Source organism: Acomys russatus, chromosome 9 (genome assembly GCF_903995435.1).
Source record: "Acomys russatus chromosome 9, mAcoRus1.1, whole genome shotgun sequence".
Classification (NCBI taxonomy): Eukaryota; Metazoa; Chordata; class Mammalia; order Rodentia; family Muridae; genus Acomys; species Acomys russatus.
In genome coordinates, this window is record NC_067145.1 from 20,319,839 (window position 1) to 20,340,734 (window position 20,896).

Sequence of the window (20,896 nt, forward strand, 5' to 3'; positions counted from 1 at the left end):
TATCAACTGCAGGAGTTTGTCCGCAAGGGGCAATGCCTTGTGAGCCCTTCTGTGCCCCTTGCAGAATGTTAACTGGCTTGCTCTGTGAGACCCTGGGTGTAAGAAGCAGACCACGTGCAGAGGCTCCCAACATTTCCTTCCATCCCTACCTCCGCGTTGTTTTCTGAGCCTTGGAAGGGTGAGGTGGCTGCCTCATTGAGGGCTGAGCCCCTAACGCCTGTTATTCTCAGCTATGTGACCAGTTGTGAGAATACACTAACTGCTGCTCACTACTAAGAGAACCTCCTCTGACCAAGGCTGAGAGCAGCACCAGTTTCACCAGTCCTTATAAACATAGGCCTCTCAGGGTCTATGACCTCAGCCTTAGACATTCACATTTGTATATCAGACATGAATTCCTTCCTGAGACCTCAAATCCACTCAGAGTGGTTAGTTACCCCCAGAACGATAACCCACTAATGAACCAGTAGGTACACCTTGATGAGTTAGACCATTTTTTCTTTCTGCTTATATGTTAAATATGGTGTAATATTACACTTTGTATTGTATATGTGGTTGTGTGTAGGTGTTGTGTATGTGCACTCACCAGCATGTGTATGTGGTGACCAGAAGTTCACTTCAGGTAACTTTTTTAACTGCTCGCCACTTTCTCCCCTCCCCCCAACCTTAGATTGTTTATCCATTTATGAAAGGGAATACTCATGGGTGGAGGCACTTCTCTTCTACTGTGTGTGTTTGGGGGAGGCGGGGATAAAATCCTGGTGCACACACCTTTACCCACTGAGTCACTGACACACTAGCTAATTTCTGAGATAAAGAAGGCCTCCCACTGAACCTGCAGCTCTCTCGGCTAGACCAGCTGGCTAGTGAGTTCCTAAGATCTGCCTCTCTCTGCTCCCCAAGCATTGGGGTCACAAAAGTGCCAGTGTGCCCAGCTTTTATGTGGGTGCACATTACCCACTGACCATCTCACCACCCACTTCAGTGGTGATTTTTGACACACCTGATTACTCTCCCACACTTCCAAAACCTTGGGAACAAAATGAAGCTCTCCGCCCCACACACACACTTGTGGTGAATCTTCCGAAAGTGAAAAATCACAAAATTCTTGCACATAGTAGGTGTTTAATAGCTGTCTCCCTAAGGGATCTAGCTGGTCTGTAATTGCCTGGGGTTAGAACTGTTCCTTCCAAAAATCTATTTGTCCTCATCAAAACCTAGCTTTTAGCACTCGGCAGGCAGTCTTTGTTGGGGTGCAGCACAGCCCTAGAAAACTGGTTACCGGTAAGGACTAGCAAGCATTAGGCAGGCTTTGAAAAGCAAAATGCTCCTTGTCCAGCCTCCAGCTGTGACATCTTTGAAAGTTAAATTCACCAGAAAAGGAAGTTGCCACTGAAAACAGAAGCACCAATGGAAAGCCGGAGTTGCCCCCTCGTGACCACCGGAGGCGGGTTGCCCAGGGCTACAATCGGCCTATAGATTACCCCCCTCCTCACCTCCCCTGGTTAAATTACTGGGAAGGGGCAGAAACACAATGGCAGTGGGAGTCTGCAAAAAGCAACAGCTCCCAGCGTCCCTCACTCCCTTCCCGGAGCTGTATCAAGTCCTAGAACCACACCACACTAATTAGCCCGGAGTGGAAGGTGTTGTCATGGTAACCGGGCACTTTTTTTAAAGCACAGGAATGGTGTTCGTTATTGTTCCAAGTCTTTAGCTGTGGGGGAAAAGGTCAGGGTGGCAGTTGTTTTCCGTATGAAGTTTGGCCCGAGAGCCTAACAGAAGGTGGAATGTCCCTCGGAGACGCAAGAAGATGGTGAGTGTCGATCGCGTTTGGAGGGGTGGCCCCTGGAGTCGAATCGTTTGGAATGTTTTCATAACTTGGGTGCCAGGCTAAGGAATTACTTGGAGCAAGGAAAAAGTGACAGGGCAGAAGAATGTGGGTCAGGCACGGCTACGGCTGAATGAGGACTGTTAAGATTCTCACTTGGAACCTTAAATCATTGTGCCGGTTTAAAAGTTTTTCTGCTTCCAATGAATTTAAGTAAGTTGAAGAAGTCTGAGGCTTTATTGGATGTTCACTTTGTAAATCCACTTTGTACTGCCCTTTGTAGATCATTACTGCTCCAGTGTTATTTCCAAATCTATAAAGCTAAAAATGTGTAAATTCACTTTGTACTATCCTTTGTAGATCATTACTGCTCCAATGTTATTTCCAAATCTATAAAGCTAAACGGGCCTTTGACAAATGTTTTCAGAGCAGCTACTTACCTCAGAGTCGTATTCTTTAAGCCAGAGTACAGCATAAAGTGTGTCACGGGTCATTTGCTTTTCATAGCGTTATCCTTTTCTTACTATTCTAAGGAGAGTTCAAATGCATAGACTAAAAATCTGAGTCACTGGTCTCTGGCTACTTGCCCTAATTTGTTGGCTACATTCGGTTAGAATGCTGCTAAGTAAAGACAACCTGACCACAGTGTTTGTGTAAGACATTCTTGAGAGGAGTCTGCCTGCTGGAGATGAGGGCAGCTGTTCCATCAGAGGGGTGTGTGTGTGTGTGTGTGTGTGTGTGTTGTGTAAATTTTAGTTTTTGAAACTGCAGAATAATCTCTAGCTTTAAGCCCACTTTTATGTTCTTTTTTTTTTTTTTTAAGGGTCAGAGAGGACTCTTCAACAGTGTGGCTCTGTCTTTGGGTCCTTTTATTAGACTTCTATAGAATAACAGCATACAGTTAATTAAAGGAAATAGAGGCCTGAATCAGAAGAATGAATCACCATCCAAAAAGCTGCAAGTGGGATATGACCCACTTCGCTTTCCCCTGAAAAACTATTGTTGCTGCTTCAGTGCCAGTTGGCAGCTGCGATGTAGGGAGAGCCGGCTGCAGAGGAGGCAGCTTGGCTTCCTATCTCAAGCCTGCGTGTCCTTGGGCCCATTCCTGCTGAAACATGGAAGAAGTGGGCTATCGGGCTGGACCAAACTCAGTCTGCTTGTCTCTTATCCTCTGACATTTTCACACACACATACACGTACCCGTTTGAGTGTGAGTGAGCATGAGTGCATGCGTTAGTGCATGTGTGTGAGTGCACGTCATGTGTGCTCCTGTATTTTTTAGCTAAGAAAATACCTGTTTAGTAAACAGTGATATATGCATGACAGTTTAGACTTTTGAAAAAGGTTATTAAAATGGTGACAGTCAACCTCGAAGTATATTTGTGACATGATCAAATATTTGGGCATGGACACTGATATTAAGAATTGTTAGTATCTTGCAAGATAATGATAATGGTATAATAGTTATGTTAAACTGATATATGCTAAAATATTTACTAGTGAGATTAAATCGGCAATATATATGAGGAGGACAGCAAGCAGGCTGGTGGCCGCTGCAGGATCGGCTGGGACTGGGGAATCCAGTGATGGATCCACAGGCATTCCTTTCCCACTGCATGACTTGTGTAGGTTTTAAATCACTGTGTGTATTTGCACATGCTCTCCCCACTGAGGGCAGCCTTATTAGTGCTGTATCATCTAAATCAACCCACTGTTATCCCATTGTTCACGGTTTAGATGCCAGACCAGTTTGACCAGGCAGTGGTGCTAAACCAGCTGCGTTACTCTGGGATGCTGGAGACGGTGAGGATTCGCAAAGCAGGGTATGCCATCCGAAGACCCTTTCAGGATTTTTACAAAAGGCAAGGAGGAGCTAAATGGATTCTTTCTTTCCTCTCATTCTTCCCCTTCCCCCTTTTCCTTCCTTCTTTCCTTCCTACTTTCTCTGTCTCTTCAAGAGGGATGGAGAACAAATAGCAAAGGTAACACCACGCACCCTCTGCTGCAGATATAAAGTGCTGATGCGGAACCTGGCTCTGCCAGAGGACATCCGAGGGAAGTGCACTTCGCTCCTGCAGCTCTACGACGCCTCTAACAGCGAGTGGCAGCTGGGGAAGACCAAGGTACAGTGACAGGAGCAATAGCCACCAAGCCAGGGGTGGGGAGGGGAGAGGGGAGGTGGCAGGTGGGGGGATGATAGGTGTAGCATTCCCAGATGCTAAGTGGTTGTTATTAACATCTTAGTGGTTCATGGTGTGTGTGTGTGTGTGTGTGTGTGTGTGTGTGTGTGTGTGTGTGTACGTGTATGATGTGTACCAGACAACCAAGAGTGTGGACTGAATGTTGTGGATCTACAAGCAACCCCCAACACCTCAAAAATGAAACTTCAAAGCCTTCCAACTCTGATTTCAATGCCATGTGTGTGTGTGATCCCTGCTGCTACAGTAGCTATTGTGTGGGAAACCAGCAGACAGCCTAAAACTCTGTAAGTTGCCAAAACCTCAGCAAAGAGCAAGAAAACTAAAGCCCACATTTGCCATGCTGCTATAGCAGAGCCCCTTAACCCCAAAGTCCAGGAGAGAACCATGGAGTGCTTTGCCTGAGAAAGAGCCCTCATGTCTTCATCTTTTCGAACTGAGAGATGGTGATGCCAAGTACCAATATCAGATGCAGCTCAGTTGGCCAGCGTGAGATTAAAGGAGACCATTGACCAAAATGAGCCTGGAAGGGCCTGTAGTTTATTTAACCCTGAACCTGATGCATTTGTAACCACTGAACCAGTACCCTTCTTTCCCAACTTCAAAATGTTACTGGACTCGTGTGTTTGTGTGTGTGAGTGTGTCTCTGTGTGTGTGAACTCAGAACCTCAGACATACTATGTGACAAGCATTCTACAGCCCCACATCTCAGAATTTTTTTTCTCCTCCTCCTTTTATTGAGACAGACAGACAGACAGACAGACTTTGTTTTTAATTATGTCATGGGTGTGAGCATATTAGTGCAGGTGGCTCTGGAGAGCAGAAGAGGCTGTGGGAGCTCCTAGAACTGAGAGTTACGGGCAATTGTGATTCACTTGCTGTGGGTGCTAGGAGTCACATTCAGGTCTGCTGGAAGTACAGCAAGTGTTCTTAACCACTGAGCCATCTCTGCAGTGCCCAGACCTGCCTTCTTGGTGTCAGTACTTTTTTGTGCCTGTATATTTTTGAAGTCAAGATACTTAGAAGGTTATTGCTTAGCAGGTATGGAGAGAAGATAGGTTCCCACAAGACAGCAAAGTTGTAATGTTTTAGAACTTTTTTGGATTCGCTCCTTTATCTCTCTTTCTATTGCCAATGTCTATGTCTCTTGTCCCTCAGACAAGAGGTCCTCAGTCTAGGACCAATGCTGATGTGAACTAGTATGCCCTGGATAAGGAACTAGTCTCTTGTCCCTTATCCTTACTGGATGCTAGAATGTTTGTGGCCGGTGGGCTGTGTAAAAAGCCTTCTTGGGGCTGGAGAGATGGCTCAGTGGTTAAGAGCACCATCTGCTCTTCCAAACGGCCTGAGTTCAATTCCCAGCAACCACATGGTGGTTCACAACCATCTGTAATTAATCAGGTGCCTTCTTCTGGTCTACAGGTGCACGTGCAGGTGGAACACTGTCTACATAATAATAAGTAAATAAATATTTTTTAAAAAGCCTTCTTGTGGGAGTTAGCAACAGACATCAGTAGAGAGGAACAGATACTGTCTCCAAAAGACAGGGCTGACTTTGAGATGCCTTTTTCCCTCAACTGCATCCTTCTGATGCATGTCTCTCTCGTGGACAGGTCTTCCTTCGGGAATCCTTGGAGCAGAAACTGGAGAAAAGGCGGGAAGAAGAGATTACACGTGCAGCCATGGTGATCCAAGCTCACATCTTGGGCTACTTGGCTCGGTAAGAGCCGCACCTAGGGGAGGGAGGGGCATGAAGCTCTAGAAGGGCTGTGACCCCGGTGGGGTCGTTTGTGGGAGTGAAGAGGTACCGGAGGTCAGATCTGTTAGGTGATCACAGCAGTAACCCTGTAAGTCTGACCTGGACAGAACGTGGAAAATCGCTCGCCGCTTCTGTAGCTCACCTACAAGTCTCGTGGAGACACGTTGTCGTTTGACCTTGCTTTGCGGCATCTCCTGAAGTTTGGCTCAGTCCTGTGGCACTGCCACCCGAGTATGCCCCTCATCTGAAACACTTGGGCTCACGAGCATTTCAGATTCATATTGGAATATCTTTCTGCCTGGCCTCTGCTGATTGGCAATCAGAAATTCAAAAACACCCCTGTGCTGAATATTGATTTCTCCCCAACTTGTTAATGCATGCTGAGCAGCATACGTTCTACCCATGAGCTACATCCCTAGCCCCAGGAATCTGGAAATCTCTCTATTTCATTTTATACATATGGGTATTTTGCCTGCATATATGTCCTTGTGCCATGTGCCTACAGATGGTTGTGAGCTGCTGTGTAGGTGCTAGGAGTCGAACCCTGGTCCTGGAAGAGCAGCCTGTGCTCTTAACTGCCGAGCCACCCCTCCAGCTCTAGAATCTGCAAATCTCTAAGCATCATATCAGCATTCAAGAAAGTGCAGATTTGAGCTTGGAGATGATGACTTCCCAACTTGTATCACATCGTCCAGAGACCCATTCCCTAGTTGCTTACAAAATGAGACCGCATCTTTCAGGGTTGATTTGTTCTGTTGTTGTTTTGTGATAAATCTCACTATGTAGCCCTGGCTGGCTTGCAACTCAATGTGTAGGTCAGGTTGGCCTCAGATTCAGAGGTATGTCTGCCTCTGCCTCTGCCTCTGCCTCCCAAGTCCTGAAATTAAAGACATGTGTTCCGAGTTCTGACTCATGGTCATTTGGCTGGATGTACTCTGCAGCCACAGGAAACACTAGGCGTTCCATTTTCTGAATCACGGGGCTGCCCTGCTCCAGTAGCCTTCGAGTTCTTGCCTTCATGTGAGCAGAAGACTGTATTGGCTCCTCTTTGCCTGTGTTTACCCAGCTTGCGCCAGGGTGCTCAAAGTCAGTATTGGGTTGCTTCTTTATTTAGCCAAGATAATGACAGGCTCTGGCTTTCTTTTGTTTGCTGTTATTCTTTCGTTTTTCTTCTGTTTTGTTCGGGTCCAGTTTGCCCCCTGTGACTTCCAGTCTCCGTAATGAGAGAGTGGGTCCAAATCTGGGTCCTCTACTTCTGTGTTGTAGTTGTGATATAAGCTCATTTTTATGGCTCACCTCCTCACTGCCTTGGCGGCCACTCTCTCTTGCAGGAAACAGTATAGAAAGGTCCTGTGTGGCGTGGTGACGATACAGAAGAACTACAGAGCTTTCCTGGTGAGGAAGAGGTTTTTGCACCTGAAAAAGGCAGCCATCGTGTTCCAAAAGCAACTCCGAGGACGGCTGGCACGCAGGCTTTACAGGCAGCTGCTGGCTGAGAAGCAGGAACAGCAGGAAAGGAAGAGGCGGGAGGAAGAGAAAAAGAGAGAGGAGGAAGAAAGGTATGTGCTTTGTGTGCTGAAACATAAGGGGTCGCTGGGAGTGCTACCCTGTCAGGAATTTCCAGAGGTCCCTCGGATCTTGATGTGAGGCTGCAGTCCTTGGCAGCTGGGATGCCGTATTCCTTGGCAACACAGAAGTCCCCATTCTGTCTCTTTACACACAGAAGAAGTACATCACCCCATACTTCTTTGAGCATGCGTGCATGGGTGTGTGCTGAGGCCAGATGTGGGAGTCAGGTAGCTCCCTCAGTTGTTGCTCTCTATTATCTCACTGAACCCGGAGCTTACTGATTGGGACAGCCTGTCTGACCACTGACCTTGATGGTGCTGCTTGTTTCTGCTTTTCGGCATTGGAATTACAGATGTATACGGCTGTGCCTGGCTCTATGGGTGGGTGCAGAGGGTCTGAACTCAGGACTTCATGCTTACAAAGCAAACCCATTACACACTAAGGCATCTCCCCAACCCTCTTCCTGGATTTTAGCTGGCAAAGATCTTTGGGCTGAGCAGCTAGCTCAGCGACAGAGTGTTTGCTTAGCATGTACATGCCTCAGCCAGCACTGCCCAGAAATGAGACCTATTGAAAAGTAGTTTCAGAGCTCTTGGTTTTCACTAGGTGGTTTTCTTTTCTGTTTTCAGGGAAAGGGAGAGAGCCCAAAGAGAAGCCGACCTTCTTCGCGCCCAGCAGGTGAGGAGTGCTGTGACAGTTGAGGCGCCTCGTGTGCTGCAAACCTTGATCCTGGGATTTAGAGTGGTAATCCAGTAGGAGATAGTGGAAGAGCAGACTGAAGGGATGTTTGTGGTACACTTTCTTACCCATCGCAGTGGTGCAGAGCCTAGAGAGTGCCGGGAAGTTTCAGTGTGAGTCATAGAGTGGCTTCTCCCAAGGCCATCCCATGACCAGGTGGCCACCTCACCACGGCCTTACACCCTGGTCCCTATAAGGATCCGATGAGGTTCACTGAGCTCACCTCATTTAAACTTAATCACATGGTCATCCGTCTGAGGTGCTGGGGAGGGGGGGGGCAGGATTTCAGGGTGGGGCCACAGTTCGGTGTGTGAAAAAGGAGGAAGGTGCTTATTCTAAAACCCTCCCCCCTCCTCGTTCCCTCCCCCCCCCCCCCCCCCCCCCCCCCCCCCCCCCCCCCCCCCCCCCCCCGTCCAGGAGGAAGAGGCGAGGAGGCAGCAGGAACTCCAAGCCTTGCAGAAGAGCCAGAGGGAGGCAGCGGAGCTGACCCGGGAGCTAGAGAAACAGAGAGAGAACAAGCAAGTGGAGGAGATCCTCCGCCTGGAGAAGGAAATCGAGGACCTACAGCGCATGAAGGAGCAGCAGGAGCTATCGCTGACCGAGGCCTCCCTGCAGAAGCTACAGCAGCTCCGGGATGAGGAGCTGCGCAGACTGGAGGATGAGGCATGCCGTGCTGCGCAGGAGTTCCTCGAGTCCCTCAACTTCGACGAGATCGACGAGTGCGTGCGCAACATTGAGCGCTCGCTGTCCGTGGGGAGTGGCCTCGGAGAGAGCGCCAGTGCGGAGAAGCCAAACTTCAACTTCAGCCAGCCCTACCCTGAGGAGGAGGAAGTGGATGAGGGTTTCGAGGCTGACGACGATGCCTTCAAGGACTCGCCTAACCCCAGTGAGCATGGCCACTCGGACCAGCGAACGAGCGGCATCCGGACCAGCGACGACTCCTCAGAGGACGACCCTTACATGAACTACACGGTGGTGCCCACCAGCCCCAGTGGCGACAGCACAGTGCTGCTCGCCGCATCTGTGCAGGACTCTGCCAGCCTGCACAACTCCTCCAGCGGGGAGTCCACCTACTGCATGCCGCAGAACAACGGGGACCTGCCTTCCCCCGATGGCGACTATGACTACGACCAGGAGGATTATGAGGATGGGGCCATCACCTCCGGCAGCAGCGTGACTTTCTCCAACTCCTATGGGAGCCAGTGGTCCCCAGACTACAGGTATTCTGTGGGAACCTACAACAGTTCCGGAGCGTACCGGTTCAGCTCAGAAGGGGCGCAGTCCTCTGTAAGTATCTGCCTTCTTGTCCCTAAGAGTTGTATGCTTCACCATCCCCCACACCGCTGCATCGGCAGCAGCAATAAGTCTGACCCCTAAAGATCTCTGTCGTGTTCTTCAAGATGCCCTTAAACCACTTTCTCTTTCCAAAGGCCAGTTAAACTAGTGGAAAATGGGGCTCAGCGCAAAGCCCAGAACTCACCTTCATCCAGCCCACAGGAAAACTGGATTTTTACTTTTATGTATGCGTGTATGTGAACGTGTGTGTAAAGCCCAGAGAAAAGAGCTATTTATTCTACAAGTCCCATCCACCATTTTGTGTGTGTGTGTTTGTGTGTGTGTGTCGATGTCTCTGGCCTGAAACTCACTGAGTAGGCTGTAGTGGGCTATGCCAGCCAGTGACCCTAGGAATCCACCTGTCTCCACTTTGCCAGTGCTGAGATCACAAGCTAGTAGATGCCATCATGCCCAGTTGTTTCTACGTGGACTTTGGGAATCCACTCATGTCCCTATGTATACACTTTACTAGGAGAGTGTCTGTCTGCCATGCCGCAGACTGGCATGTTGGGTGGATCAGCTTAGGCTTAGTCAGGGTGGTATGGCCACAGGCCCAAACTGGCATTTCAGATGAGGCTCAGCTTGGCCTCTCTGCAGACATGCCTAGCCTAAGCTAGGTAGCCTAAGCTGGCCCCAGACTCCCATGGGGCGTACTGAAGAACTTTTCTGACAGTAACTTCGCAGTTTACACTACACGGTGTATTTCTTAGAATCTTGATGAGGGAATTTAAATGTGTCTTCTTTTTAAAGTTTTATGTTTACTATTGTTGTTGTCACATATTAAATATGGTCTTTACTTTCTCCGACTTGGCCATGTTTTGGCATAACAACTCAAAGAAGCAACTCTCTTGTGGCTTGATTCAGACGGCACCCTTTAAGCATCCGTTTTAGCATCGAGCCTTTAAATTAAGTCAATGTGTTGCAGGTATCAGGTCAGGTCAGGCCCTGTGTTTGAGCATTCTGTAACCGAGTCCCCAGGAGGCCCAGTACCTGTCCGTGAATCAGGAGCGCCCTTTCTCAGCTAGGTCGAGCACTTGATGGTTACCCCTCGCTGGGTGTTTTCACCGCCTGCTGCGTCCTATGCTCTGCTCACCATTGCCTTGCCTGCTCTGTCTCCTTCTGCAGTTTGAAGATAGCGAAGAAGACTTCGACTCCAGATTTGATACGGATGATGAACTCTCCTACCGGCGAGACTCGGTGTATAGCTGTGTCACACTGCCTTATTTCCACAGTTTCCTGTATATGAAAGGTACAGCCTGGGTTGGATTAAAGCAATGAAAAATAATTTAGCCCACCCCTCCCCTCAGTGATACGTCACTTAGGTGAATGAGGAGGACAGGGTCATGTTGGTGCAGTGTGGCTGCTCCTGCCATGATGAATAAGGCTTTCGCTCCCCTGGGTGAGTGCCAGGAGATAGGTAGGGCAAAGAGTTTGTTAACATGCAACATCCGTTTTTAGTCGCACTCTACACCCGTTTTATGCCCCCTCTTTCTCACTCACATATACATACGTACATGCAAGCAAATGTGAATACAGTCACTGCTGGAAGTCACTGGGACCCATTCTAACGATAACCCCATCCTCACTTCACCCCCACAATCACAAGACCTGGAAGGATATGTTGAACGCTTTGGGGGCACAGCCTGTGAAACTGCTCAGCACACCTCCCGTGTGACGAGACGTCCCAGCATCTAATTCTAGTTGCAATTTAGCATCAAATACGCTATCCTTAAATATTAAGTGTTAAAACCCCTGAGGCACCTGCCATTTAGGAATTGTTTTCATCATGGCCTCATGTCTGTGCTTGGATGTTTGGTGCTGGATGCTCTCTCAGGGTCCAGCACAATGAGAAACTAATCATCACCAGGATTTGCTGGCAGATTTCTACAGGTGGATAGAGACGGAACTGGTCCTTGGCGGGTCCTAGGCTGCGGGAGGGAAGAGCATGGGAGCTGGGCAAGAGAACAGAATCCCTCATCAGTAGGGCCGCCCTTGATTCTGCAAGCCTCTTCTAGCGTCCTCATTTCTGCATCAGCAAGTGTTCTGTTATTTCCACCCCTTCTCTTGGCTTTCTTGTTTGCAGTGCACACACACGTTTCTGTGTGTGTGTCTGTGTCTGTCTGGGTAAGTGTGTCTGTCTGCCTGCCTGGTCCCTTTTCAAAAACACTAGTCTAATGACCATGCTCAGTCATTTCAGTTTTCACTGTGAGCCTAGTACCCGCAAAATGCTCAGAAATTTCTCACTAGGTTTAGTTTAGGGAAGACTATTCTGTTGTCTGACGTCAGTGCTTACAAAATCAAATGCTGGAGGCTTCTTAACCGAGCCCTTTGGCACTCGGTGAGATACCCGACTAAGCAGGGAAGAATCTGGCTGCCTGCACAAGAGCTGAACACGGTTGACAGCAGCAGACACAGAAGAGGGCCCGATCCTAGACAAAGAGCTATAGGAAACTAATGAATGTCGACAGCAGGAGAAGATGTTTTCTCCAAGGAGAGAGCCTCCCCGTTGGTTAGCCAACACCAAGAGCTCACTCTAAAACCACACGGGTACACGTGTATGTTGTGAACAGAGGAGCACCAGATTCCACAAGCCACAGAGGGGCTGCTGCGGTGGCTGCTGTTGACACATTGACTAAGATTTATCACTTAAAGATAACGTGACAACAGAACAAAATTGTGCTACAGTTCTCTTCTGGACCTGCTTTGAAAGAAGAAGACTAAAAGTCACAAATCAAAATGATCTGATTGTAAGGTTTCATTGTGAGTCCTGGCAGATTTGCTCTGGGGAAACAGCTCGATCTCAGCTTCATCTCGAAAGATCTCAGCCCATTGAGTGGAGAACTTTGGAACTGTCTATGGAGGGAGGGTGTCTGGGTATTTAGGGAAGGGAGGGACTGCCTCGGCCATCCATTCACTCCAGGAAAAGGTCTATTAGATTTGTTTTTTGACCTATGAAAGGAATGCACTGTCGTTTTGGCTTTAAGTCTCCATAGTTGGGCATCCCTTGCTTTTGTTACTGTTTGATCCAAAGAAAGTACTGGCATGAGCAGTTCCGCAGTGAGCTATGGAAGTAGTAGATTCTCTTCTCCCATGTGCTGTTTTTAAAAAGATTTCTGAGTGAGGGTAGTAAGATGCCTCTGGTATGTGTGCGGGGAATTTGGCTACCAAGGTCAATATGTATTCTCGGATTCCAGTTAAAAGACATTTTCTGCCAGGTATGGTGTCATGCACCTGTTAACCCAGTGACTCAGAAGGCTGGCTCAGTAGTTCTAACTACTCTGGGCCACTTGGCGGCAATGATGCATTGCTCATGGCACTATAGTTAGTTGCTCCTGGCTAGACCGCAGTCTCTGACTGCTTCCATGGGAGCTGCTTTAGGGGCTGTACCAGCTAGCTGAGGAGGAGCCATTTTTGTATACCAGGAAGGAACAACATTCACAGATTGGCACAGCCTTGCTGAGTCATCTTCTATACACCGAGCAGAAGCCCATCCTCTGCTCCGGAAGTCATGAGTGCATGTCAACCGAGAGGAGGCTCAAAATGGGCTACGGATTTTTGTCCCTTGGTTTGATTGATTTTGTAACCCATTCTCTGCCCCTTCCTGGGGGACACAGGTGGCCTCATGAACTCCTGGAAGCGCCGCTGGTGCGTCCTCAAGGACGAGACCTTCCTGTGGTTCCGATCCAAGCAGGAAGCCCTCAAGCAAGGCTGGCTGCACAAGAAAGGCGGCGGCTCCTCCACACTGTCCAGGAGGAACTGGAAGAAGCGCTGGTTTGTCCTCCGCCAGTCCAAGCTGATGTACTTTGAGAACGACAGTGAGGAGAAGCTCAAGGGCACTGTGGAAGTACGCACAGCCAAGTATGTGTCTATACATCGGCTTCCTGGTGGTGCTGACGGATACACATTGTTTTGTTTTGGAAAGTGCATGTGTGCATGTGTGTGCGCATGTTGTACACATGTGTGTGTGTACACGTGTGTGTTGTGTATGTTTAAGGGTACACATGTACACATGTGCATGTGTATGTGGAATGCACATCAATGCAGGGTGCCATTCCTCAGAAGCTGCCTTTTACAGATACTCTGTTCCTGGGCCCAGATGCTTGCCAAGTAGGTTAGGCTGGCTGGCCAGCAAGCCCTAGGGAAACCATCTGTCTCCGCCTCCCCAGTACTAGGATGGCTAGTATGTGCCAACACACTGAGATGTCCCGCCACCGCCCACTCCCCCCATGCCCCCATCCCCCCCGCCAGGCAACTAAGGAAAAGAAAATGCTATTAAAAAGCAAAGTGATAGTGCAGATACAGATAGAGAAATGTAGTATCAAAGTGACAGCAGGCTACATGAGAGAGTCTTTTGTGGGACTTAAAGGAATATACTTAGGGGTATAGTGTGAACAGTTGTCTATTTTGAATGACAGATTTTAGTTATATAACCTTTACTGTATATGTCGTTTCCATAATGCATTGGATTTTGGATTTTAGCCATATGTATAAGCATATGTATAGGCATAAGGTGGTAAATAGGATATTATCCATACATGTTCACTTACAGGGCATGACTCTATATGGACCCCAAATTACTTCAGGCCCAATAGGCTCTTTTTCCATTCTACTGAGCTGGAATATGACTGATGAAAAATTGTACATTTGATGGTAGTTAAGTGAAGAGAAATGTATTTCAATGTTTAGAGTAGGGAATGCATATGGTTAGAGGCAGGCAAGGGTCCCGAGTTACCAACAGGTTGCTGGATGCATTGTGAGGACAGGGGCATGTGTGCACAGTGTGTGCAGGTGAGAGGCCCAAGCTGCCAAGTGCACTAGTAGAATTGGGTTTGGACTACACAACCCCTGCCATCAGAATTTTTAAGTGGGTTCAGGGTCTTGAACCTTGGTCCTTGAGTTTGCATAGCACATACTTTACAGACTGAACTGTCTTACCAGCCCACAAGTTCACTGCAGCAGTGACTAGCATAGGTACTCGGACTTAACAATTCAGTTTAGTGGGTTAAATTGTGAAAGAATTGGGAAACAAGACTTAGCCTCAGAATAATTGTTTTGTGGTTGCAGTTACACTCAGTTGTTGGTTTTCACTTAGAAGATAGGTCTTTGGACATGCACCCACTGGAAATGTAATGCTGCATATACAGAGAAATTTGTCTTGAATAAAGCCACGTGTATTACACACCTCTACACTCAGCTCTGAGAAGGCTTCGGTAGGAAAGTAGAGGCCAGCCTGGGCTACTAGAGAGTTCGGGGCAGCCTGACCTATATGGTGAGGCCTTATCTCAGTAACCTGGGAAAGAATAAAGATGTGAATGTGGAGCACTTGGCTGAGAGCGCTCCTGCAGGTCATCCTGCCCCTCTATTTCTTCCTTACTCTGGCTGTCCTCCAACAAGCGAAAGGAAGAGCTGATTGACGGCTGTTTTGAAGTGAATCGTCATCTTCCATGATGTGCATAGTACCCACCCACGATTCCACCCCAGCAGTGGTAGAACAGAGCTGGGATTTGAATTCCATTCAACCTTCTTTTTTTTTTTTTTTTTTTTTTTTTTTCCGAGACAGAGTTTCTCTGTGTAGCTTTGGCTGTCCTGAACTCACTTTGTAGACCAGGCTGGCTTTGAACTCACAGCAATTCTCCTGCCTCTGCCTCCCGAGTGCTGGATTAAAGGCATGCGCCACCACACCCGGCCCATTCAAGCTTCTGTCCTGTCAATAATCTCTTTTAGACCTAAGGCTTTGGACTGTCATAGGATCACTATTTTTGTTAAAATTTAATGTTTTTAGAAAATTGTTGCCTGGGGGGCAGCTGTTTTTCTCAGTTAAGCAGTTACTGAGCATAAAAATATCTTTGTTTGGGGATGACCTGCACCTGCACTGCTTAAAACTTGGAAACCACAAGTATTTGTAAAAGTGGCAAAATGAGCTTCGAGAGATCAAGTTAACCCTGGAAGTCACAAGACTTGCACGTGGAAGATGTTTTTTTCCCAAGCCAGCATCAGCAACGTAGAAAATTACTCATGGGAATATGGAAAGTAAAATGAGGGAAAACTTTAATATATATTTGATTTTAGGACTAATCATAAAAAACAGACAGGAAATTTTGGGGATCTTTCTAGGCTGTTATTGGGGTTCATTTGGGCCAGTTTGGGTCTGAAGTGTCCACAGCACGGCCAGCTCTCGTGTCACTGTCAGTTGTGTGCCGCAGTGCTCCACTTTATTCATCCCATAGATGAGGATAAGGTGACAATGCTAGGAGTCTGAGAAAGAGGGAGGGAGCAAAAGAAAGAAAGATGAGGGTTTTCCTTGAATAAAAGTAGCATGCAGGTGGCCTTCTATAGCCATGGTTTCCACATCTGCAGATTCAATAAAATTATTCAAGAAAACGCATCTATCCTGAACGTGCAAATGCAGGCTTGTTCCTGGTTATTGCCTACACGGTGTGGAACAGCAGCATTTGCACTACCCCGAGTGTTGCTCTTGAGCAGATCAACAACGCGTAGGAGAATGCTCAGGTCGTAGACACATGGGTTAGTATCAGAAGCAGGTCCTAGAGCCACAGATACAAGGGACAGCATCGTGTCCCCTTTACTTTGCCACTCACACAAGAACAGAGGTGGTAGCCAAATTCATGTCCTTACCTAGTGTCAGTGACTCCACCCATGCTCAAGGGCAACCACAGGCCTTTTCTCTGACCAAGTGCATTTTGCTGAAGCAAGTCACTGGCACCATTTCTTGTAAATGTGTTAGTTTGCTCTTAAGGACTCTATTGGGAACATAACCCATTGGCATCATATTGAGAATATCACCTCCTGACATAGTAGATTCCAGGAACAGTCCACGCTTCCCACAGCTGCCTGATCAGTACAGGGAGGAGGAACCTGTTTGGTTTCTTGCTTGTGTAGACTCTTTCTTTTCATCAGAATCCAGCAAGTCCTGTACAATGTGAATGTTATATAAATATATTAAGGGAATATTGATAAAACCTGCAGGTGTTCAGGAGTCATTTTTTTTTTTTCCTAAATATTTTCAATCTGATGTTGACTGTTGTCATTACCTAAAGAATTTCCACAAAGGAAACATTTCCTAAACAGGTGGTGGTTATCCTGAGGCACTCTTTGTGTAGTATAGTCAAGCTAAGTCCTTGCCTTTCCTTTCATCCTCCAGTTTCCGGGAAAATGAGTGGGTTCCTGTATCATCCAGCAGCGATGACTTAATATTGTTTTTGTTTTCCAAGTATCATTATACACTCCTGGGGCTAACAGAGTTAGTGGGTTCCGGCCACTGTAGCCCTATGCGATGCCCAGTGTAGCCCTGTCTGGACCAGCAGGGGTCACCATGTAGTCCTTGGTCTAGTTCATGTAGTTGCAGCAGTTTCTGAGAGCTTCTTGTTTTCAGTGTCACAGGATGTCCTTGGCCCTCCTTTAAGATTGAGGCTCTCTCAACAGAAGGCTTTTGCTTTACTCTTCCCTGCCTCAGCGTTTGGGAAAGTCCAGAATTGGAGCCCAGCTACACTGTAGCCATGTCAACCACATCTATCTCCACCGTTTCCGTTCCCTGGGGCCCTGCCTGTGTTTCTGAACATTCCTAGAATTTTGAGGTGCAGGACTGTGAGGCTGGTCATAGTCTGACGCCCCATTTACTCATGTCGGGTCTGAGAGAGACTGTGTTCTTAGGGCCATTCGTCTGCCTGTGAGGATCTGTGCTGCTTGGGTTCTGCCAACTTGACACGAGCCAGGGTCATTTGGGAAGAGGAAACTTGAACTGAGAAAATGCCTCGCTTAGATAGGCCTGCGGGCAGCTCTGTCGGAGCATTTTCTTGAACTATGATTGAGGTAGGTAAGAGAGCCTATACCACTGTGGGCAGTGCCAACCCTGTGCAGGTGGTCCTGGGTGACATAAGAAAGCAAGCTGAACACGCCATGTTGAGAAAGCCAGGAAATCGCAGTCCTGCATGGCCTCTGCTTCAGTTCCTGCCTTGACTTCTCTCAGAGTGGCCTGCGATCAGGACATGTGACCCAAGTAGACCCTTCCTGCCCCAGGCTGCTTTTGGTCATGGTGTTTATCCCATCAATCCAGGGAAACCAGGATAACATCCATTATGAGAACCGTGCTCTTTCTCAGATTTTATCATCAGTATGTGTATGTGCACTGTGTGTGCAAGTACACGTGCCACAGCACAGGTGTGGAAATCAGAGGGCAACTGTGTGGAGTCAGTTCTCTCCTCCCGCCTTTATTTATGTGGATTCTAGGGATTGAACTCAGGTCACCAATTTTGTGTGGCAAGCACCTTCACCCTCACAGCCATCTCACTGTCTCCTGATCTTACTGAGGATTTAATTCATCTGTTTTTAGGTTGCTTCCTTGGAATTGTTATTTTTATGTATGTGTATTTGGGCTGTAGGGGTTGTGCACGTGAGTGTGTGTGTGTGTGTGCACACTCACAGAGGCTCTGCCCATGGTGGGAAGCTCCTCTCTTGGCCAGTCATGAGTGCTCACAGCTGGGTAATTTCTAATGAACCAGATTTATGTTGCCGTCAGGTAAATACTAGGCCATCCAGGATTAAGAGAATGTTTCTTACTGCGCTGAAGGCAAGCATGCTTTCAGAAGAGAGGGAATGGGCCAGGTAGCACATGTTTTGAGTCTTCTCTGTAAAGGTAGAGGCAGGAGATTTGCCAGTTTGAAGCCAGCCTGGCTTCTTACCTCAGTAAAACTATGGATGTGATGTAGCTCAGTGGTAGAGTGCTGTCCAGCATGCACAGCACCTGGATTCAATTCCAGCACTGCAGAAAAAAAAGAGGGGGGGCGGGCATGCTGGAATAGAGAAACAAAATAGAAAAAGAAGAAAAAAAAAATTTTTTTTTTTAGCCCCAAGAACCTTAATCTGTTCACAATAGTGGAGCCTCATAGCTCGTCCTTTTTTCAGAGTCCTGCTGGTCAATACCCACTTTGATCACATATCCAACACAGGAGCCTGGGCGTGGCATCCTCTAGCCACAGCTGCTGAGACAAGCTGGGAAGCTTACACTGGACTAGGCAGCCTTCCAGAGTTTCCTCCTATTTTACATCACAAAGGGCTCAGGAAGACTTTTCTGGGCCTTGAGCAGAGCCAGACTTGGGGTGTGCGCTGTGAGAAGAGACCCTAGGAAGCACCCTAGCACTCTGCTCCTCCCTCCCCGCCCTATTCCTAACCCTACCATAGACCCACTATTAGGCGCACGGAGGACTCGAGCTCCCCCTGGAGGTTGCTATGAAGGCCGGTGACAGCGTGCTTTATTCATCTGCAGAGCCCGGCCTTGCTCTCAGTCATCTTTAGGATTTCAGTTCCCTGTGGTCAAAAAAATGCCAGCTAGAAAATTTTCATATTTAGAGGGAGAAAAATAGAGAAAGAGAATTCTCACCTACCTTTATTTGGAGGTATTACAATTCTTTTCTGTTATTGATCACCCTGGATGTGTCTAATTTGCAAAGTAAGCTTTACAGTTCAATTGCTTGAACAGGTTGTTTGCCCCAACCTGAAAATCCAAAACTAGAATTCCCCAAACTCTGGAAAATTCATTCCACTCTGACCTCACATGATGGGTTACAGTCAAAATCTAGACATGAGGAAAACGCTGTATAAAGTTGCACTCAGGAAGCTGGAATGTCGCTCCATAGTATACCTTCTGCTTAGCATAAAACAAATGCCTTCAGGCTATGTAGGTATGAAAAATAAACACATCTCATATTTAGACTTAGGTCTTGTTCTGAAGTACAGAACAGTTGGTCTCAGGTGTCCTGGGCCAGGGACACTCTATACTATATGGGGAGCCCCACAGTGTGTGTGGCATTTACTACTATCTCCAGTCTTGGGTACCTCCAATGGACCTAGAAGACAGACAGCTCTCATGAGTGGGGAAACGGGGAGGTGTGGTATATAATTTCTAAATTGGTCGTTAATTGGGTAAAATCACCTTTCTCAGTTGTACCTGAGAACTTTGCATTCTTGTTTCCATTTGCTGCTCTCGTGCCTCGCAGGGAGATAATAGACAACACGAGCAAGGAGAATGGGATCGACATCATTATGGCCGACAGGACCTTCCACCTCATTGCGGAATCCCCTGAAGATGCCAGGTGAGGTCTGTGGGATGGGCCTCCTCCCCACCGTGCCCTCCCTCCAGTTCAGGCACGACCCTCACGCAGACACTGCTCAACTCCATTGTCTTCAAAGGGGTTTTAGTTTTTTAGTTGGGTTTTCTCTCAGGACACCTGAAGAGGCATAGGAGATGTGTGATGTGTTCAAGTACGGCAGCTTCACGTTTTTCTAGCCTCAGATAAGACGGAATCTCAAGACTTCGTTGCTGGTACCATCTAGTATGAACAGCACTGAGAGCCATCCCTGTGGATGTGTCTGGGCTGCAGAAGAATCTGTACAGACATATAAAGGCCAGTCGGTTGCCCTAGCCATCATCTGCTTAAGGAATTATTATTTGCAGACAGTGATAGAGGAAGGTGAACACAGACTGTAACAGGAAGATGAGCTCTGTGCTGGTGAACAGATGCATGACTCTTCCCGCATGTCTTTCTGAAGGGGCTTAAGTCTCTTGCTGAGGTGAAGGGAATGTGAACTCATTTGTTGGCTGGTGCAGGCTGCCTGTCTTTGGACTTGAGCTACCGTGTCGGAGCACTGAGCATAGAGAGGAGACAACGCTAGGGAAAAGTGACATTTGCTCTTTGGTGAGACGTATCAAAGGCCATGTAGTGCCTAGGACACAGTGAGGGGGTCCTGTCCTGTCCATTCTTGGGCCGTTGTCACCTGCTCTCGGCATAGATAGGTGGCAATCTATAAGCATGACAGCAAGTGGCTTCTGTTATTCAGTGGTCAGCCCAGAAGTTCAGAGCTCTCTGTTGAGTCTGCAGACCCTTGCTTCCTCCCTCTTGCCTGCCCTTTGGGTATTTTTAAGTTGATATAATACCATGGCAGCATCATGAAGGGTGAAGACACCAGAAAGTTAATTCTTCCCATGGGAAAGAGCTGAAGCCCCGGGCTGGACTCATAAATTACAGCACAAGCTGGAAAAACAAGGAAACCTGAAATTACAGCCCCAACATTCTGTCTGGAACTCCTGGAGACCACATGTGGCTTTCTGTGTCCAGAGACTGCCCACAAGTTCTCAGCAGAATTACAGGCCAGGCAGCTGGCAGCGGCCCTGTCTGTTTTGTGCCATAATGAACCTGCTAAATTTAACATTTGGAACATTTTAGCCAAAACCTTTTCCCCTTGACCAGTAGAACACATTTTTTTTTTTAAAGTCTGTGTAGAGATTTAAAGTTATATATGATTCATAAGAAATGTATAAATTGTAAGAGCTTCAATAGAGATGAAAGCACAATTTTGTTCTTTTTGTATGTGGGAGTGTGTGTGTGTGTGTGTGTGTGTGTGTGTGTGTGTGTGTGTGTGTGTGTGATTCATATGACATACATCTTGAGTTAT

At 47.5% G+C, this 20,896-nt stretch overlaps 1 protein-coding gene across 1 annotated transcript in view; it reads left to right on the plus strand.

Moving 5' to 3' along the window:
* Myo10 (myosin X) overlaps nucleotides 1-20,896 on the plus strand; it is a 204,699-nt gene that overhangs the window by 163,454 nt on the left and 20,349 nt on the right. The window contains exons 20-28 of the mRNA XM_051151002.1: nucleotides 3,566-3,690; nucleotides 3,837-3,951; nucleotides 5,640-5,746; nucleotides 7,117-7,344; nucleotides 7,984-8,032; nucleotides 8,510-9,379; nucleotides 10,553-10,676; nucleotides 13,042-13,285; nucleotides 19,441-19,536. Of these exons, the coding sequence (XP_051006959.1) occupies nucleotides 3,566-3,690; nucleotides 3,837-3,951; nucleotides 5,640-5,746; nucleotides 7,117-7,344; nucleotides 7,984-8,032; nucleotides 8,510-9,379; nucleotides 10,553-10,676; nucleotides 13,042-13,285; nucleotides 19,441-19,536 (1,958 nt within the window). The remainder of the gene's footprint in view (nucleotides 1-3,565; nucleotides 3,691-3,836; nucleotides 3,952-5,639; nucleotides 5,747-7,116; nucleotides 7,345-7,983; nucleotides 8,033-8,509; nucleotides 9,380-10,552; nucleotides 10,677-13,041; nucleotides 13,286-19,440; nucleotides 19,537-20,896) is intronic.